Source organism: Carassius gibelio, chromosome B4, assembly GCF_023724105.1.
Source record: "Carassius gibelio isolate Cgi1373 ecotype wild population from Czech Republic chromosome B4, carGib1.2-hapl.c, whole genome shotgun sequence".
In the NCBI taxonomy this organism is placed as follows: domain Eukaryota; kingdom Metazoa; phylum Chordata; class Actinopteri; order Cypriniformes; family Cyprinidae; genus Carassius; species Carassius gibelio.
Window position 1 is genome coordinate 21,072,336 of NC_068399.1, and position 20,633 is coordinate 21,092,968.

Below are 20,633 nucleotides of genomic sequence, written 5' to 3' on the forward strand. Positions count from 1 at the left end.
GCTTGGCTGTTTCCTTATAAAAGTCCAGAAATTTTTCCTTCAGGTGTCGTTTTAAATTATATGATGTCATTACATTGCCGTCTTGCCACCAGCCAATCGCTGCACTGCTGATCATGATTTCGAGTATCAATACATATCCCCTTTTAAGCCAACACATGAACGCGCAATTATCTCAGATAACTCAATCCAGCGATACTAATCATACACAACAAGTGTGTTCGAAGAACCCAATTAGCCGGATCATGATTAGCACGATGATATCATCTTGGATGTGTCATTTGATCTCGGATGTAATAAGCGACGTATGAGGAATGGGCCCTTGGTGTTCAGGGCTCATGCACGATTTGTATTTGTCGTCTCAGAACACTTGAACATCGAATTTGCTTATTTTTGTTCTTGTGCTGACAAATACATAGCACTTTGTGATGCTTTTTGGAAACAAGAGATGAGCCCCTTTTCTAATGCACCACCTAGTTTGTCAGTTTTATTTGGGTAACACACATATTCTGAATGCCGTCGGCAGAATTCGGATGAGCCATTTTAAACTAGATTAATCAAGATTAATCTAGATTAATTTCAAGATCACAGTGAGATTAATCTAGATTAAAAAATGTATCTATGCCCACCACTAAAATATATATATATATATATATATATATATATATATATACATATATATATATATATATATATATATATATATATATATATATATATATATATATATATATATATATATATATATATATATATATATATATATATATATATATATATATATATAAGACCTCTAACACTAACTTGCTCTATTCTTTTTCTATTCTATCTGTTTTCTTTTTATTTATTATATTATTTAAAAGCCCTTGCTATGTGTACTGCGCTTAACCTAACTGAGACTTGTTATAGCAATTACATATCATTGCTCTTTCTTTTTTTTTTTTTTTTGATTGCTTCCATTTGTCCTCATTTGTAAATTGCTTTGGATAAAAGTCTTCTAAATAACTAAATGTAAATGTGATTTTTCTTACTGTGTACTAACAGATAAACAATTGCAGGTACAAGCTATTAATAAGGTTTATCATAAATGAACAATAGGCACCTATTGTATCCGTTAGCGTAATTATTTTCTTCCGCCGCAAGTCTATGGCAGCCCATAGAACCGCTTGCGGGAAAGTTTTATAATTTGGCACACTGATAGAGGACAGTCCCAACATTAACTATAGCAAACTTGAAGTCTCTAACTCCAACTCTCTAGCGCCACCACTTGTCCAAAATGTCAATATTTTTATGCTAATAACTTTTGAACTGTAAGCCAGAAAATGAAAATTCTTTTTTCCTCTGAATCCTTGGCTCATGCCGAGTCGAATTAACCCCAAAATTCGAACCAAAAAAAAAGTCGAATGATGTCCAGATTTCCCGTGTCAGCCATTTTAGGCGTCGGCCATTTTGAATTATGTTTTAAAATGCTGTATTTTTTATCGTATCGTTACAAAAATATCGTTACGAAAATAATTACAAAAATATTCAGCTCCATATAAGGTACTCAAAAAGTTTGGTGGCAGCGCCACCTTGTGGTTAAGAGTTATAATGAAAACTAAAAATGCTAATAACTTTTAATAGATTAGACTATTGAAATGAAAATAGTCTCCCTATAATCTTTGCATCATGCCGAGAACATCGATACCAATTATGCCAAAATTAGCCATATTTCCTGTCCGCCATTTTGATTAATGTTGAAAATCTACTTTTTCTAACTCCTCCTAGACCGTTAGTCCAATGTTCACCAAATTTGACGCGGATCATCTTCAGACCCCACTGGATTTATGAGTTATGGATTTCGTGTCGATGTACGAAATGGTTCTCATTTAGCATCAACGAATTTACTGGAAGGATGCCAAAATGCATTTGAGGCTGTATCTCAACAAAGCTTTGACATATTTGCACCAAACTTTGTATGTGTCATTGTCAACTCACACTGACCATGTCACATCAATTTGGTAAAAGCGCCACCTATTGGCCAAGAGTAATAAACCATTCATTAACCTTCAATTATGAAATTTCCAAAAATGCTAATAACTTTTGATTGCATTAGGCTATTGTAATGAAACTGATCTAAAAATATTCCTTGGGTTGAGCCGACGATAGACATACCAATTTATACCAAAGGAATACCAAAGGAAATCTGAACTCCCTGTCCGCAATTATGATTTATGTTAAAATCCTACCTTTTCTAACTCCTGTTGGTCCAATTTTCTACTAAATCGAGTCAGATCATCTTCAGACAATGCTGACAAAAAGTTAAGCATTTTGTGTTGATTGACATTACCGTTTTCATACAGCACCATTACAAATTTTAGGCACGGTACCAAATGCATTTGAGGATATATCTCTGCAAAGCGTTGACATATTTGCACCAAACTTTGTATGTATCACTGTCACTTCACACTGACCATACCTCATATGCTAATAACTTTTTATTGCATTAGCCTATTGTAATGAAAATGGTCTCAAAATATTCCATGAGTGAGATAATCTAGAGACTGTGCTGACAAAATGTTATGGATTTTGTGTCTATAGACAAATCCGTTTTTGCATGCTCCAGCAACGAATTTGAGGCATAATGCTAAAATGTCAATTGAAGCTTTAGCTCTGCATTGCTTTGGCTTATTGATACCAAACTTAGTGTGTGTCACACAACATATCAATTTGATAACAGTGCCATCTATTGGTCACACTTGGTAAGCCAATAAATCATGCTACAATCATCCTAAAATTGAAGTAATTGCTCATTGTTGCATTTGGTGTGATGCTCCATGCCAAGCTTAGCTCCTCAATTTGTCGGTGGATTGCTTGGGCCTGTAATCGCTGCTTGCAGCTATATTTATTATTATTATTATTAAATTGAACAATTGCAAATAGCAGCTAATTTGATTCATGTGATGTGTTCTACTAGAAATCTTTGGTTTCCTATTATGTAATTTAGAAGGAAAATGTGTGCCTTTTTATTGTTTGAGTCACTTTTCAAAAGTTGCTAGAAGTTGCCAAATTAAAAAAAAAAAATGGCAAAATTTCTTGCTAGGTGCTTTTTGGAAGAAATGTTGCTAGGGTAGTGTGAGAAGTTGCTAAATTTAGCAACAAAATTGCTAAGTTGGCAACAATGCACCTGAAATTTCTCATGTTTCATGTGAAGATATTCTGCATTTAAATTAACACAATTCAAAAAAATATTTTTAACGCAGTTAAACTGGAAAAAATTATTGCATGCGTTAACGCGCTAATTTTGACAGCACTGGTTGTTACATTTAAAAGGTTATTAAGAGCATTAATGTCTGCTATATCTGGTTCTGTTCTGTTAACTCTTACAAGGTTATTGCAGCTCTCTCTTTGCTCATTCATGACAGGCTGCATGAATGGGCAGGGAGTTCTTACCCAGAACAGAATCATGCCACCAACCCAAACTGTATGCTTAGTTTCATTTTTACAATAGTGGTCCTGACAGAACTATAATTCAATCCGGACCACTTCCGTCAAGTATATTTATGACAGTTATATTGCATACAGTTAGTGTTGGCGGTATGGTTATGTTCTGGGCAACACTTCACACACTTGTCCATGCAGCCATGCTTCAACAGAGCGGGGAGAGCAGTAAGACAAACCCCCTGGGGTACAGAACATAAACATTATAAGCATACATAATTACAATTCACAATTTCATGAGTTGTAAACAAAAAGTGACCGAGACTGCTTCCAATGAAGAGACTGTAAAGAAAGAACAAAGTTAGATCAGATTACAGGTTCAGTTGATTGAGTTGGAGGAGGGAGTTAATTCCAAGCAGTGATGCCATGGAAGAGACACGTAAGAATGGGAATTTAAATAGACCGCATGTGATAGGTGTCAAGACTGGATTGGTACACGTCAGGAACAGCTGACTTTCGGCTGATGCAAGTGTGACTAGGTGGCCTGTCTGAACTAACGCGATGCTCATTTATTTGTTCTTTCAGAAGTCAGGCTGGTTGGAGGTTCTCGCTGCTCTGGGAGGTTAGAGATACTTCATGATCAGACGTGGATGTCAGTGTGTGACGCTGTCTTTGACCAGCAGGATGCAGAGGTTGTGTGTAGAGAGCTGGACTGTGGGGCTCCTGTACAGGTGCTGGGAGCAGCTGCTTTTGACAAAGGAGGCGCTCAGATGTGGACACAAGAGATTCAGTGCAGAGGAAATGAGTCTCAGATACACCTATGTCCAATATCACCATCACATGAAAACAATTGTTCTCATGACAATGTTGGACTGGTGTGTACAGGTATGTGTTCACTGTTTCAACAGGAAATATTTATTTAATTTTGATAGATCTCTTCCAATTTTTCCCCCCTTACCGTGCACAGAAATAATAAATGTGCGGTTGGTTAATGGAAACAGTCCCTGCAGTGGGACAGTGGAGGTTCTTCACAAAGGTCAGTGGGGAACAGTGTGTGATGTTGGCTGGGATTTGGCTGCTGCTGCAGTGGTGTGTAGAGAGCTGGACTGTGGAGAACCTGTAGATGCTGTGAGTGATGCTCAGGTTGGACTCGGATCAGGACCAGTCTGGATGAATAATGCAATGTGTACTGGATCTGAGTCCACACTGAAGAAGTGTGGATCTATCATATGGGGTTTTCAAGGTGTGTGTCAGAGCAAGAGTGCAGGAGTCATCTGCTCAGGTAAACTCAAATGCATTTTGTTAAAAAGAAAAAAGTAGTGCATGTTTTGTTCTGAAAGGTTAAATCATAACCATGTTTATTTATTTTTTTTCAGGCGTCAGGCTAGTTGGAGGTTCTCGCTGCTCTGGGAGGTTAGAGATACTTCATGATCAGACGTGGATGTCAGTGTGTGATGCCGTCTTTGACCAGCAGGATGCAGAGGTTGTGTGTAGAGAGCTGGACTGTGGGGCTCCTGTACAGGTGCTGGGAGCAGCTGCTTTTGACAAAGGAGACGCTCAGATGTGGACACAAGAGATTCAGTGCAGAGGAAATGAGTCTCAGATTCACCTCTGTCCAACATCTCTGCCACACAAATACAACTGTTCACATGATAATGATATTGGATTGGTGTGTGCAGGTTTGAGCAAATTTACTTTACTTCACTGAAATATTATGTCAAATCTTCTGACTCTTTGTATGAAAGATTTTTTTTCTCTCTTTATGAGATTCTTCTTACTGTCTTGTTTGCTCTGTTCATAAGTATTACTTCTCTTGTTTTCTGTATTCAATATTCAGACCGTGTGAATGTGAGGTTGGTTGGTGGTCACAGTCGCTGTGCTGGTCGAGTGGAGGTTCTTCATAGAGGTCAGTGGGGAACAGTTTGTGATTTTGGCTGGGATATGCCTGAAGCTGCAGTGGTGTGTAGAGAGCTGGACTGTGGAGAACCTGTAGATGCTCTGGGTGATGCCTATTTTGGACCAGGATCAGGACCGATCTGGACTAATCGTATGATGTGCACTGGATCAGAAACTACACTGAAGAACTGTGGAACGGTTATGTTGTATGAATATGACTGTAATCATGATACAGATGCTGGGGTCATCTGCTCAGGTGAGCTGTTCTAAAATGTAACCTATTACATCACTGTTGATCCACATGCCTTATATTTTAGTTCCAAAGATTTATTATGATTTGTATTTATTTTTTTACACCAAGTGTTGGCAACACCATGGTCATAAGTTCAATTCTCACGGAATGCATGAACTGAAAAAATGTTAATCTTGAATTAGTAGTTTTTTCTATTTGCATAAATGTGTGCCAAATGCATAAGTGTAAATGTAGATCCAAATAATGCAATGATTATACAAAAAATGCATTAAGTACCGTACACCTTCAGGTTTGGAGTCGTCTAAGGCCAAGACTAATGATAGTATTGTAACAACAATGAGTTTTACAGAATAATTAACTCAAATGATATATAAGGAATTTGAATAATTAATCAGGAATATGATTAATATATATCTCAGATGACAGTTACATTAAATTTTATTGATTATGAAAAATAGCTCAATTGCCTATACCAATACTAATCACAGGGCACTGTAATTTACTCATTAATATGTCAATATTCCATTCTTCATATCAATTGTTGTGATATCTCTTACTGTAAATTACTGCAAATCAAACAGTGGTTTGTCCAGCAAACCAGATTGACCTATCAATTTTCAATAAAGTTATCACTTCTTATAATTCAAGGAAAAATATTCTCTGGCGATGAAAACATCATCCTATCCTTATGATAAATTTAGTTTCTAAATTTAAAGCTTGTAGCTAAAGATCAGACCTCTCAGTGACTCGTAATGTGAGTGGGGTGGAGTCCAAGCCAATCATTAATATAGGGTTTTTAATAATTCAACTAGTGATACATCGAAACTACAAATCACACAGAGTAAATATGCGTACGACAATACAGACAGTAACCTTTATACAAGACATAACGGGATCCAAATAAAAGAGAGAGAGAGAGAGAAAGAGAGCGAGCGAGCGAGAGAGAGAGAGAGAGAGAGAGAGAGAGTAAATGGAGAAAGCGAGAGAGATCACAGAATGAGCTCAGGTATGAAAATCAGTCAGTAACCTTTTTGGAAGCCAACAACAATCAGATCATAGCAACACTTTAAAGCAGCATTTAAATCTCCATAGAAAACGATACTTGCATGGCCCAGTGGGTGAGCGTGGTGCCTGGATCTTGGCGTGAGCGTGGGGTCACGTGGTCCTTTGTGGCAAAGGGGTGTTCGTTCATCTTCGCGCAGTATTTGAAAGGTTCAACAAACAATGTTCCAGAATTCGTCTTCCTTGTGTGGAGAGGCGAATAGTCGAATAAACTTAGTAAAGAAAAGAAAACAAACAACAAAAACGAAAGCTTCCAAAGGAGCCATGACAATGGCTTTCCTCTCCTCAGTCCCTGTGCTGAGGGGGAAGGCGAAATGAGCGCGGCCCAAGGCCGCACCGAGGGACTCGCGGGAGCGACGAGGGTCGCACAGGAGAGCAGCGTGTCCGAGAACGAAGAACGAGAAGAAGAGAAGAGAGGGCGGATCTAGTCCGGTCGGTTCTTATGGCTTGGGATGGTTCACGCTTCTTTTCGCGTGAACATCCAATGAACGTCCGCGATCTGAAGCGGGGGAAAAGTTTCTTTGTCTCTGTGGAAACACTTACCCTAATGATTTTGGTTTTGTCAGATTTCATCAGGGATATTCTAGCAAGTTCTTAATTCCAGAATAATACATTTTTCATTACTTTGCTTTAGATAAATGGGTCTGTCAAAGCATGACGATTACAAGAACACCAAACAGTACATGTATATAACTGATAGAAACACGAAGTTACATTCAAATGCAGAATTAATCACATTTAAAGATTAACACACGCTAATAAATTGCAGATAGTCTCAATTTATATGGGAAACAACTAATGTACCAAAAAGAACAATACTATATACATTTAGACTACATTTGAGTACATTTTACCATTCTTTTGTAAGGATTAGATTTTCTGTCCTGTTGCCCTGTGTGGTCGTAAAATTTTACGACCTGCAGGAGTGGGGGTTGCAGAACATGGCTCTCTTTGAGAAAGTTAAAGTGAGGAGAAACAATTCCAATTTATACGCTAGAAAAATTATAATCCTCGCATAACCAGGATTAACCATGGTCAGTGTTGGGTATAGTTACTTTGTAAAGTAGTTAGTTAGGTTACAACGTTACCATCAATTAAAAGTAATCAGTTATGATACAGCGTTACCTCTTCATAAAAGTAACGCGTTAGAGTACTCATGCGTTACCAAAAATTAAAAGCCGTTTGCAGCGGCTCACACATGACAGACACAGCCCCCGGCCCCTTTAAATGCACCTAGAAGTCGTGACTCCCGTCTCCCGACAATGAATAACGTCAGTCATCCGACTAAATTAACACTGCAGGATAACAATAACAGGAAAGACAGTCAGCAATCGGCTATTCCACATGGCGTTTTATTTATTTACTATCACAGAACATATTATTAATCAAAATTCGCACCTAACGTTACCCAGCCCGGGTAGCCTAGGCTACTGTATATTATGAGCACCACAAGATAACTCCTGATTTTTCTTTAACTTTAAATAATGCAGTTATCAAAGTACAAGTATGCTTACTTGTAAACACAACCTTAAACAGGCTTGCAGATTTAAATCCATTTAGAAATGATGAACAACCAGCCAGCCAATGATCTAACAGAAATTAACAGCTGCCTGTCAAACAAAAATGATAACAAACCGAATTAAATCCTTCACTGCCACACAGGCACATGACAAATCGCTTAATAGCCGAACTAATTATTATTAAAGTGTCACTCACAGTCACAAGCCTAAATTCGCTTTAACACAGTCCTCTTACATTTACTCTTCAAAGTAGTGATTAAAACGTAGCGATAAATTTGAGGTAGAATTTTTGGCGGTCGACAGAAGCTTTTCACCAAAGCAGAGTGTGCATTTTACCGTTATGTTCTTTTCTTTTTCGTTGACAAATTGAAAATAATGTGCGTACTTCCATAAACCAAACGCTGTCCTCTCTGCTATCTTGCCGGGAGTTCGGGAAAAAAAAAACCCCACACACACACAGGGTCAGACGCAGGGCACAGACGTATCACAGCCATTGACTTTACGATCACAGAGCTTCGGCTCCGCTGATACATCCGCAGGTGGCACAATAGACCTGGGCCTACTGTCTGACAAAAAGCAGGTTGCAGTCGGGATTTTCCTTTCCTTAAAATAACGGATTACTTTTTTAAAAAAATAACGAAGTTACTGATTACTTACGCACGAAACTAACGCGTTAAGTTACACATTTCAGGAAAAAAGTAATTAGAGTACTCTAACGCGTTACTTTGTAACGCGTTACCCACAACACTGACCATGGTACACATAAAACATATTCAAAATACATATTATTAATAAAATGATGAAAGTAAGGAACTTCTAAGAAAGGTTTCTTTTTGTGTGTGTGTTCAGGAATTTGGTTGGGGGTTTTCATTTCTCCTTTGAGGCTTGCACGGGTATCGTAAATTAATTTAAGTCCAGCCAGGCTGGCGCCAGGCCAGGCATTTAGTGCAAAAAGGGTTTCATTTGTATGCCTGAATTTAACCCATGAATCGATGATCTGCATATCCGTTACAGAATATCAATAGTTCCACAAAATATGTATCATAGTTTAATAACATTTGAAACTATTTGAATGCACATAAAATAATGATCTGTCAGCATTACTGAATGGAACAATAATTTCAGTAAATGTTATTATAAAGTCTTGCCTTTTTTATTTTAGATAAATGTGGTTGTTTATGATAACAGTGGTTATTGAACTTTTATTTTCTCTCACTTCTGCAGGCGTCAGGCTAGTTGGATGTTCTCGCTGCTCTGGGAGGTTAGAGATACTTCATGATCAGACGTGGATGTCAGTGTGTGACGCTGTCTTTGACCAGCAGGATGCAGAGGTTGTGTGTAGAGAGCTGGACTGTGGGGCTCCTGTACAGGTGCTGGGAGCAGCTGCTTTTGACAAAGGAGACACTCAGATGTGGACACAAGAGATTCAGTGCAGAGGAAATGAGTCTCATATTTCATTCTGTTTAATATCATCACTCAAACACAACTGCACCACTGACAACACTGTGGGACTGATCTGCTCTGGTTAAGTATAAATATTTAGCAGCTCTTCGTTTGTTTTTGATACTAGGTCATGTCTTAGGTTTGAGTTATAATGTGATCAGTCTAATGACATCTTAGCTTAAGTTGTTTTATGCATTGTTTCTGAACTCTTTTTACTTCGCTCAGGTTACACTGATCTCAGACTGATAAATGGCTCAGACACTTGTTCTGGAAGAGTGGAGCTTCAGTTCCTCAAAGAGTTGGGCACAGTGTGTGATGCATGCTGGGATATGAGAGCTGCCAATGTCCTCTGTAGACAGCTGAATTGTGGGATTGCTGTGTCTGTTGTGGGATCAGACTGGTTTGGAGAGGGAAGTGGTGAAATCTGGGCTGATGTGTTTGATTGTGATGGGAATGAAACAAAACTCTCAGAATGTTCCATCTCTTCATGGAGTCGAGCTGAATGTTCTCACAGACGAGATGTTGGAGTCATCTGCTCTGGTAACCTTTTTTGACTTTAAGTTTTATGTTACTGATTATTTTTTCTTTTAAATGTATCTTATAAGCACTATTTAATTACATTCTATCACTATTCAGATTCCTCTCTGGCTCTTCACGATGGTCTGGTGCGGTTGTCTGGAGAGAGACAGTGTGAGGGGGAGCTGGAAGTTTTCCTCCATCAGGTCTGGAGGAGAGTTCTGCTGGACTCCTGGAGTCTCACTGAATCCTCTGTGGTCTGCAGACAGCTGGGCTGTGGCTCTGTGCTGAACTTCTACGGCTCCTCTTCATCCAGTCCTGAACACAGTCATGAGTGTGTGACGGGCTTCCAGTGCTCTGGGAGTGAAGCTCATCTGGGGAACTGCAGCTCTCCACAAACTCTCAACTGCAGCTCCACACAACAGCTGTACATCACCTGCCTTGGTGAGAACAACAACATCTGGACAGATTCTTCAGTTGTTAGTGATCAATAATGTATTTTTCTTTTTCTGAATATCAGGTCGAGGGTCCATCAGGCTGGTGGGTTCTGGGGGAGACTGTGCAGGGAGGTTGGAGGTTTTTCACAGCGGCTCATGGGGGACAGTGTGTGATGACTCCTGGGATATTAAAGATGCCCATGTGGTGTGCAGACAGCTGCAGTGTGGAGTGGCCCTCAGTAACCAGCAGGTACCAGCCTGGTTTGGTCCTGGTTCTGGACACATATGGCTGGATGAGGTGGAGTGTGAGGGGAATGAGACGTCCCTGTGGAGCTGCTCTTCTTCAGACTGGGGAAAACATGACTGTAATCACAAGGAGGATGTAGGAGTCGTGTGCTCAGGTAAACATGCTGCTAAATTGTTTACACCGCAATTAAGTATAAATTATTACACAATCATTTCAAGATTCAAGTGTCCATAATGCTCAAATTTTTCAAATTTGTGATTTTAAAATTGACTTGTGTTTTTTTTTTATGTAGAGTTTAAAGAGATCAGGTTAACTGAGGGCTGTGAAGGGAACGTAGAAGTTTTCTACAATGGATCCTGAGGTAATGTGTGTTTAAACCAGATGGACAGAGACACAGTGAGTCTGATCTGTCAAGAGCTGAACTGTGGAAGATCTGGTGTTTTGTCTGATTCTACATCAAGACTGAAATCAGCTCCTAACTGGCTGGATAAAGTTACATGTCGACCACATGATTCCACTTTATGGCAGTGTCCATCTTCTCTCTGGGGACAGAATAACTGTCGTGACGATGAAGTGGCCAAAATCACCTGCTCAGGTAAAACAGTAAACAATACAAGATTTATCTTTTATTATTAGTGCTTGAGAAGATGTGTGGAATACATTTAATAATAATTTAATTGTTGTTACAGAGCAGGAGATCCATGAGTCTCCTCGAAGTTCTCTGACATCCTCCACATCTCCCCATCAGAGACAATGTTCAGGTAAGTTAATTTAATAGAAACAACCATGAAAATTATGAATATGAATGCAACTCCTGTTGAAAAACCAGGACATGCTGGTTAGGTATGTTTTGAAACATGGCAGCTGGTTTGAGTTGGTCCTTAGTTTGTCATGAGTTGGTCCTGAGCAGGAGCTAGTTGCTTAGACCAGCTCAAACCAGCTGCCATGCTTCAAAACATATCGAACCTGCATATGCTGTGGGGATTTTTTTCCTCCTCTTCTTTTATCTTCAGTAGGGAAATAAGATAATGTTGTTCTAATGAGATACCAGCAGGATTTATTTTTGGAATATACAAAAGATCACACACATACTCATGTGCAAACGCTGCTGTTCTGACAGTACTCTGCTGGTAATAAATGTATCTACTTTTTTGGGATGGGCGTTTTAGATCATCTTTCTCTCAGACTGAGAGGAGGTAAGGGCCGGTGCTCTGGGAGGCTGGAGGTGTATCATAACGCTGTGTGGGGCTCAGTCTGTGATGATCAGTGGGACATCAGCGATGCTCAGGTGGTCTGCAGGCAGCTGGGTTGTGGAGCAGCACTAAGGGCTGATGGGAATTCAGTCTTTGGTGCTGGTGAAGGTGTTGTGTGGATGAACAGAGTCGAGTGCAGAGGGAATGAGATTCACCTGTGGGACTGTCCTCTCTCCCTGAAAAACCACACTGACTGCTCCCACAAAGAGCACGCTGGACTCACCTGTGAAGGTCACAGCCAAATACTGAGAAATAATATTTATTTTTAGACCATGTTAAAGTGTGTAATATTCAGAACATTCATAGCTTTGAATGTACTTGTATCTGTTTTGCCAGATGTGACAGATGTTTTAGTGTCCACTACTCCTGCTTCAACAACATCAGCTTCTCCTCCAGTTTCTCCTCCAGTGCGCTCAACATCAGTCTCTCCTCCACAAACTCTCTCCGTCCCCCCAGTGCTTGTGATTGTTCTGGGAGTTGTGCTCTTACTGCTCTTAGTGCCACTGCTTATACTGATTCAGCAGAACAGAGTGATGAGGAGAGGTAGGAGAGATCCAGAGACTGTCATATTGTGTCTTATTCAGTGTGTGATCAGTCATGTGTTGTGAACTGACAGCAGGTTTGTCTGTCTACACTCACAGCTCTCTCCAAGAGGAGACACAAGATGAAGACTGAGGCCGTTTATGAGGAGATTCAGCACAGATCCACTAACAGACACAGTCTCTTCACTCAGAGGGGTGAGTAACTGTCATAGTATTAGATTTGTAGTCATAAACAGGATAATCACTTTATACAGAGGGATGAGTGGAATAAATCACAATGATTTATTTGAGGTACCTTGAGTGTTATTTGATTAGAATATTAGTGTTGAGTTATCAAAAGGAAGTGGGGGTTTTGGCAGATTTGTGATTTGTGAACATCTGTTTGATGGTTCTACTCTATAACAGGAAGTGTCTTTTCTGGAGAACAGCATTCTGGGTATGAAGATGCTGATGAGCTTCTTTCAGGTTGGAGGACTTAAATATATTAATGTCACCCACTACTTAATCCTGTTTACTGTATGTTGTGTAATGCATATATAATTAAAAACATTCACATAGCATGTTATCTTAGTGGGAAATCATTTACAACATTCAACACATAATTTAGATATAGTTTTTACTTATTCATTCACTCACCTTTATATTTTTTAATAAAGCAAAATCTGCAGAAAGAACCACACCTGAATACCATAATGATTTCTGCAGCACTAAAGGCCCAACTGGTGAGTGACTTCAGCTGATGGGTTTCACTTCTTTAACCTTCTGTGCCTGTGAACAGTAAACCTGTTTCTGTTTATAGACCTTAGTCAAGGTAGATGGCATATTTCATGCAAATGAAAAATGAGGATGTGAGCGACAGACTTACAGTCTTAACAGTGGCATGCACTCTACAAAGGTTCTAGATCAAATTTTTTCAAAAAAGTTTTTGATTTATTTAAGTCTTTTTTGTTTTGTTTTTTGTTTTGAAAGATGTTTCGTCAGTTGAACAATTAGTATGTTGATTAACAATAGTACAAATAAATTGAACCCCCTGTACTTCTATCCCATCTTTCCCTTCTGTCCTGACTAATGTCTGTTCTTTCTTTGTTTTTAACTCATTTAGAAAAGCTACAAATCACATCAGAGAACTATGATGATGTCAACACTGTTGGAGTGAGACATGCTACAGGTTTAGTTCATATATATGTGTATATATGTGTGTGTGTTTATATAAATATATATATATATATATATATATATATATATATATATATATATATATATATATATATATATGTATGTATATGTATGTATATGTGTATATTTTTTATTGTGTGTGTGTGTGTGTATGTGTATGCATGGTTTCAATATCCAACATTTTTTCATTTGATGGATGCATTTAATTTTTCATTATTTTGTTGTACAGTAGATGACTTGCCAGAAAGCTATGATGATGTCGTCATCATACGACAGTTCTCCAGTGATAAAGCAGGTGTGGGATTCAATTTACACCCTTCTAGATTGGAACAGGGTTTATTTATTTTTCTTCAAATTATTGTGCCAAATAAAGTATGTAGTCCAGTGGGATTGGTGCAGCTGGATTGGTCACCCCTGATATATTTCTGTTTGTTCATGTAATTAATAATAGCCACATTTATATCAGAGGGTGTTCAGGAGGAGTATGATGATGTGAAGAATGTCAGAGAATATATGAGTGACATGTTTGGTACGTTATTATACCTTCATTTAATCTTTATAATCACTTTATCAATTTCTGTGGTCATAAAAATTAATTTAAATTTACTGCTATTTTTAATGTTGCTAGTTTTTTTTTTAATGCATTTTAATGTATGTATCGATACATGAATCATTCTCTTGTTTTCCAATAACAGACTATGATGATGTGGAGGAGGATCCAGGAAAACAAGCAGGAGCTGTTTAACTCAAACGTCACACACTCCATCAGCTCCTTTTAAAGTTTTAGTTTTGTTTCAGTTTAGTTTAACAGTGTTTTGTTACATTCTGTACTGAAATATACAATTGCAATTTTTGACAGAAAAAAAATGCTTTGTTTTCATGAACTTTTGAAAAGGTGCTTGACATTTTCCAGACGCTTTTACAAATCTTTTCTATTGTGTAGCTTTAGAAATTTGAGAGGACAAAAACCTGTCATTTTCTCACATTCAGTTACTTTGTATAAACATAATTGTGTTGAGTTCAGATCGTTTATCATTCAACTACCACCCATCATTAATGGATTACAGTATCTTCAACCTAATATCATAATATTAAATATCAAAATATAATTCACTGATGGTTCGCTGTTAATATTTTGCTAAATGACATTCGAATGTTACGGTGGCCGAGTGCTGCAACTTCAGAAAACACATTCAAATAGAAAAGCACCAGCAAACAAAGAAAACATCTTCATCAGTCTGAGGGCTACAAATACTTGCAACAAAACCAAATACGAAACACACTGCAAATCCTCACAACACAAACAAATAAAGAAACACACAAGTAACACAGACCACAACCAATTGACTCTAGCAAAACTAAGTCTTTGTTTTTGCATTTTGATTACCATTTGTTACCACAGTTGTACAAATGCCATGGTTAAACTATGGTATGTAGTAAATAAATGGGTAATATTTGCAGCTCTTAAGGTTTTAAATGACTTAATTGAATCCATAGAAAAACAAACTGTAAGTTGGTTTGTTAAATTACCTTAAAGACAGAACTCAGTGTGTGCAGGCGGAGGGAAATACCTCTAGCTATCTCAAAATAACAAAAGGCGTGCCACAGGGATCAGTGCTGGGTCCACTGCTTTTCATTCTATATATAAATTAAAACTTAAACTAGGGTTTTATTTTAGAATCAAATCCTGTCTCTCATTCGAATCTAAAAAGAGGTTAGTTGCTGGTACTTTTATGTCTATTATTGACTATGGTGATGTTTTATATATGCACGCTTTGTCTCAAAGTTTACATGCACTGGATACTATATACCATGGAGTTTTGAGGTTCATCACTGGTCTTAAAGTCCATACTCACCACTGTGAACTGTATGAAAGTGTTGGATGGTCTTCTCTGTCAACACGGAGACTTCAACACTGGTATGTTTTTATATATAAGGCTATTTTAGGTCTTCTTCCATCCTACCTTCTGACCTACATCAGTGTAAATACTGGGATTTACAATCTTCGGTCCCAGGATCTTGTTCTTCTGTCTGTACCAAATGTTAGAACTGAGCTGGGGAAAAAGGTGTTTAACTTTGCTGCTCCCCTTGCATGGAACAAGTTACAGAAAAATTTGAAACTTAATAAGCTTGTCTCATTGGTTACTTTTAAGAAGATATGAACTGATCTGGAAGCAGCCACATCTGTTCTGCATGATATGCTAAGGATTTGTGGTTGTTGTATCTGCTATTTTAGTTGTCTTATGTTATTGTGTATTCTGTGTTGTATGGTTGCACTGCTGCATATCTTGGCCAGGACACTCTTGAAAAAGAGATTTTTAATCTCAACGAGCACTTTCCTGTTTAAATAAAGGTGAATTTTTTTTTTTTTAACATGGTTTAACTATTAACCATTTTTTGTTTTTATTTACTTTATATATAATGTATTCATTCATTCGTTAATTTATTTTAAGGCTATTGTTTTTATTGGGGTAGTTGTAAAAGTAAGCAAACATTGATCAGCATGTCCCAGTCGTGTTAGTCACTCTGCTATTCCCTCAAACATTTCTGAATGATTGTGTCTATTTGCTGCATGTTTGTTGTCAAATTGATGAAGTTGTTTTAAATTGCATATGTTTTTTTTTCACTTGCAGTGTGTTGAATTCTCACCCACTTTAGAATGTATTTAATAAGTTTACAAACATCAGACATGAGCTATAATCTTTCCTTTTTAAATTCATATAGTTTATATATACTGCTTCATTCATTCTTTATTTAACCAAGATAAAATCTCTTACAAGAGTGACCTGGCTAAAAAGCAGAAACAAATAACAGAAATATACAAGTTTACATCAAGTTTACTTGTCCTAAGCCTCTAAATGATTTTTTTTAATGTTGGTAATTTCTCCTGCTTTAAAAAAATACATTCATATTCATTACAGTAGCGAATATTGAATGAGAAATCTCAACATATGTATTACAAATGTCAAAGTGCAAATTCTATTGTTTTTATTTGTACCGTAGGGTAACTGCAAACTTTTCAAAAATGATTTTGTTAACAGTATGCAATTTGAAGCACTTTAATGATATAAACATTGATTAGTAATTACATACAAAACATTTTACTCCTATGGAAACTACAGTAGAATTTGTGCAGTCTTGAATAGTCTGAAATAGATGTTGCTCAGTCAGGAAGTAAAATACACATCCTTTATTCAGAGAAATAATGCTGACTTTGTAGAGACTTTAAAGACCTGAAGCTTTAGTGAGGTTGGTGTGTGGCAGTATCTCTGTGCTGCTGAGTGAAGGTTCATCATGACGGTCAGTGAGGAACACTGTGTGATGATGACTCTGCAGCTCTGTTATTATATAATCGGTTTCTACAATTTTTTATTTTACAACTGTTCCTTTAAGGACTGTAAAAATGTCACTTTATCAGTTTAATGTTACATTTCAGAGCTCGCTAAATGATGATGTCATTAATGGGGCTGAACAAGTTACACAGAACATTAAATATTCTTTTTTTATATAATGTGTATTGGTTTAATGGTAACTTTGTATATATATTAGATAACCAGATGAAATAGAAATCATTTTAATGAACTCAGGAACTAAAAAACCCATTAGCATGAACATAAAACATCATAACATCAACACAAGACCAAAAAAACTGAAGAAACTGAGGGCTGATACTTGCAGGGAGTAATGAAGAGAACAGAAGTGGAAGCTAATCAAGACAGATGCTAAAGCGATATGTATCCCTTCTACCCTTGAAGGTAGAAAGAAGTGTGCTTAATGTGCACTTATAATATACATCAAATTAAAGGACACTTAAGTTTATCTAAATCATTTATGTTTTTGTAACCCAGGCTCAAAAACCTTTGTAGTCTAAATTAGATTTAAACACAGTCATCTGAATAGCTAGATACTGTTAGAGGAAGAAATATGGAACAAATACTAAATGTATATATATGTATATATAAATATTTTCCATTTGAAATGGGTTACTTGTTAGGTAAACTAAATAGTTGAAATGTAACTTTAATTTTGATTGAGCTCTAGATCTGTGCAGGTGAGCAGCCAATCGAGCGTAATTAGGTCAAGCTGACTCCGCCCACCGAGAGATGCGGCATTAGAGAGAGAGAAAAAAACTTGAGAAACAACGTGAATTAGAAGCTGCGTAAGATCTTGATTTATTTCATTTTGAGAGAGAACGCATGTGAAAACCAAACATTGTAAGTTATTTTGCAGACATTTTGTTGATAAATAAGTTTTATTTCAAACTACTCACTTACTTACATTTTGTTGATTATGTGACCGTCGTCACGCTGAATTCCAGTGGAGTAGGCCATCATTGCGTCATCCGAGAGAAACCTGGAAAAAAACAGAGAAATATCATTAATACACGAGGGAATCGGTGAGTTAGTAAAAATAAATAATTAATGTTTAGTATATATGTTAAAAAAAATAGCGATTCAAGGGTGTATTGGTGTAACTGGAAGGAAAGAGGTGTTCAGTGAATGTACACGCTGTTATAAAAAATATGTACAGACATGTAAAGATTGTGTAGATTTAGTGAAATGTATGTAAAGTGAGGATTGATTAAGAATGTTGTTTTGTGTTTGTGCACAGGCCAGTTTTGTTATTTTAGAAATCTAGAATCTGGATTTTTTCAATTCATGAAGATGGCGAGCCAACCGTAAATCGATCAGAAACAACTATCCTTTGTCTTTTTGGACATCTGTATCACTTCACTTTCGGCAGGACATCGCGTCGGATTTTTTTCTTTTGAGGTTTGAAACATCTGACATTTTCATTTTTCCTTTTGAGCATTGGATCACTGATTTAAAGGAACTGAGGAGACAATAGAGCTCGGGCGTAGACGTCATGGAATGGTGCATTGTGGGTAACGGCGGCCATTTTAGAGGTATCGCAAAGCAGGTTTGTAATAAGATAATAGCCAGTCTCCAGAAAAAGTTATAGAACGTGACAAAAAAAGTTGCCTATACCTATACGGACAAACTTAATAATGAAGCCAAAAAACGCTACTTAAAAAAAAAAGAGGTTGTAGGCGGAATCGATCCCTATGAACACATGAAAGTTTACCAAGCCTCAGTTTCCCTGATAATTTATCCTACCGGGTCTGTGGAGTGAGCGCTTACACCTCCGATCAATTTAAAAATGTCACTTTCACTTTTTAAAAAGTCACTGGAGGCTCACCTGCAGATCATAAATGGATCTGCAAATTAAACGTGGAGAAAACAATCTTTTTCACTAAGGAAATGTTAACATTAACCAAGCATCAGTGGTGACACACACACACACACACACTTATCAGATTCTGCGAGCTATGAAGCTGTCTATGCGGGTTTGTTGCACTTCAGGAGTAATTACTCACCTATCATAGCCTACTTGCAAAAATCCACTGTTTTCCTCCGGTAGTTCTGTAATCCGGTATAATATTGACGAACATTCACCTCAGACACAACCCACCATTCACCAAAACAAGACGCCTAACTTCCTATTTTGAAGTTCGTTCCAGTTTTTTTTTTTTTAAACAAGTTGTTCAAATTTGTTAAATACAGTCAGCACAAAAATATCAAAAAGCAAATTAAGTTCAGGATTGGGTCAAAAGAAAATGTTTAAACAAAAAATACAGACACTAAACTGACTCCCTTACTGGCCAAAAACTAGAGAAAACGTAATGTGTTTGTGTGTGTGTATGTGAGAGAGAGAGAGAGACCATACACAACATGCCTCACCATAACTATGTATTATAATATTATCGAAGGTGATGGTTTCCCTCCGTACAGTGGCGACCCAAGCCATCTGACGCCTCTTGGTGATTTCAGACACCTTGTGTTTTTTTCCAAGTAGGAAAATGTTGAAAACTAATATGATTCACGAGGCGTTTGCCCTGTCGATCATGAAACCGATTACAGCAGTTCACAATACAGCAATACTGAACCATTTTCCAAAAAATAATCAAAATTAATGACCAAATGACCAACGTTACCTAATGCCTACTATACAGTACATCTACTTCTGTACCGCGATTCCCACAATGCATTGCGACGTGACGCAACGATCCCGACCTCTATATCATTCTTTATTGTTCAGACTGACATTTTGTTTGAACTGTGCATTCAAGAATTACTGATACTGCATTGATACGCATTCATTTAGACTTTGTTTCGTATAAACAAGTGTTTACAGTGGACATTTGTACGTGTGACTAAACACAAGTCCTGACATTCGTGTTTATTTTATATTTACTGATCTTGAGTATACATTTGAGTTGTGTACATAAAAAAGGAGATCAGAAATTGAATGTTTATTACAATTTAATTTGCATTGGAGAGAAGAATTTTCTATGTCAAGGGTTAAATTTCAAATTCATTTAGCTTAATTGGTAAAAAGTAATATTTAAAGCAGATTTAATATTTCTTTTTTTGGTTTTATTTTTTTTTTTTGTTTGTTCTTGTTATTTTTGCCCTTTATGCAGTGTCATTGATATTTTTTTTTTTCCCCAACCAGTGTATCCTATCAATCGCGCTTACAAGTAAATTTTATCCAATATAAAGGTGCGCATTTACATCTATGTGTGTGTGTGTGTCTTGCCTCTTACGAGTTTCAGTCTCTTCTGATTTGGTCCTGATTTGCGAATTACAGTTTACCTACAATAACTGTTAAACCTTAGTGAGTTATTGTTTTCCCTAATATATGAGTTAACCCCTCTGTTTCATTTTACAAGACAAGGGTTACATTTTACTTAAACTTAGATTTTAAATCACTATGTTTTTGTCATGCTTTTAAGAAGTAATGTTGATGTATTGATTAATATACTAAAGCATATGTAAAATAATTTACTAAGTGATTTAAGTGTGCTGTC

General features: G+C 37.2%; 1 protein-coding gene and 2 long non-coding RNA genes across 3 annotated transcripts in view; all 3 read left to right on the forward strand.

Moving 5' to 3' along the window:
- Positions 1-20,633, forward strand: part of LOC127956567 (uncharacterized) — a 355,838-nt gene that overhangs the window by 133,190 nt on the left and 202,015 nt on the right. Inside the window, exons 10-11 of the mRNA XM_052554600.1 lie at positions 4,040-4,109; positions 4,901-5,096. Of these exons, the coding sequence (XP_052410560.1) occupies positions 4,040-4,109; positions 4,901-5,096 (266 nt within the window). The remainder of the gene's footprint in view (positions 1-4,039; positions 4,110-4,900; positions 5,097-20,633) is intronic.
- On the forward strand, positions 13,990-14,508 carry LOC127956383 (uncharacterized). Its single transcript, XR_008153552.1, has 3 exons — positions 13,990-14,057; positions 14,214-14,291; positions 14,458-14,508. It is a non-coding gene; the product is annotated as an uncharacterized LOC127956383 (long non-coding RNA).
- On the forward strand, positions 17,607-20,342 carry LOC127956370 (uncharacterized). The gene is made up of 2 exons (XR_008153538.1): positions 17,607-18,158; positions 18,374-20,342. It is a non-coding gene; the product is annotated as an uncharacterized LOC127956370 (long non-coding RNA).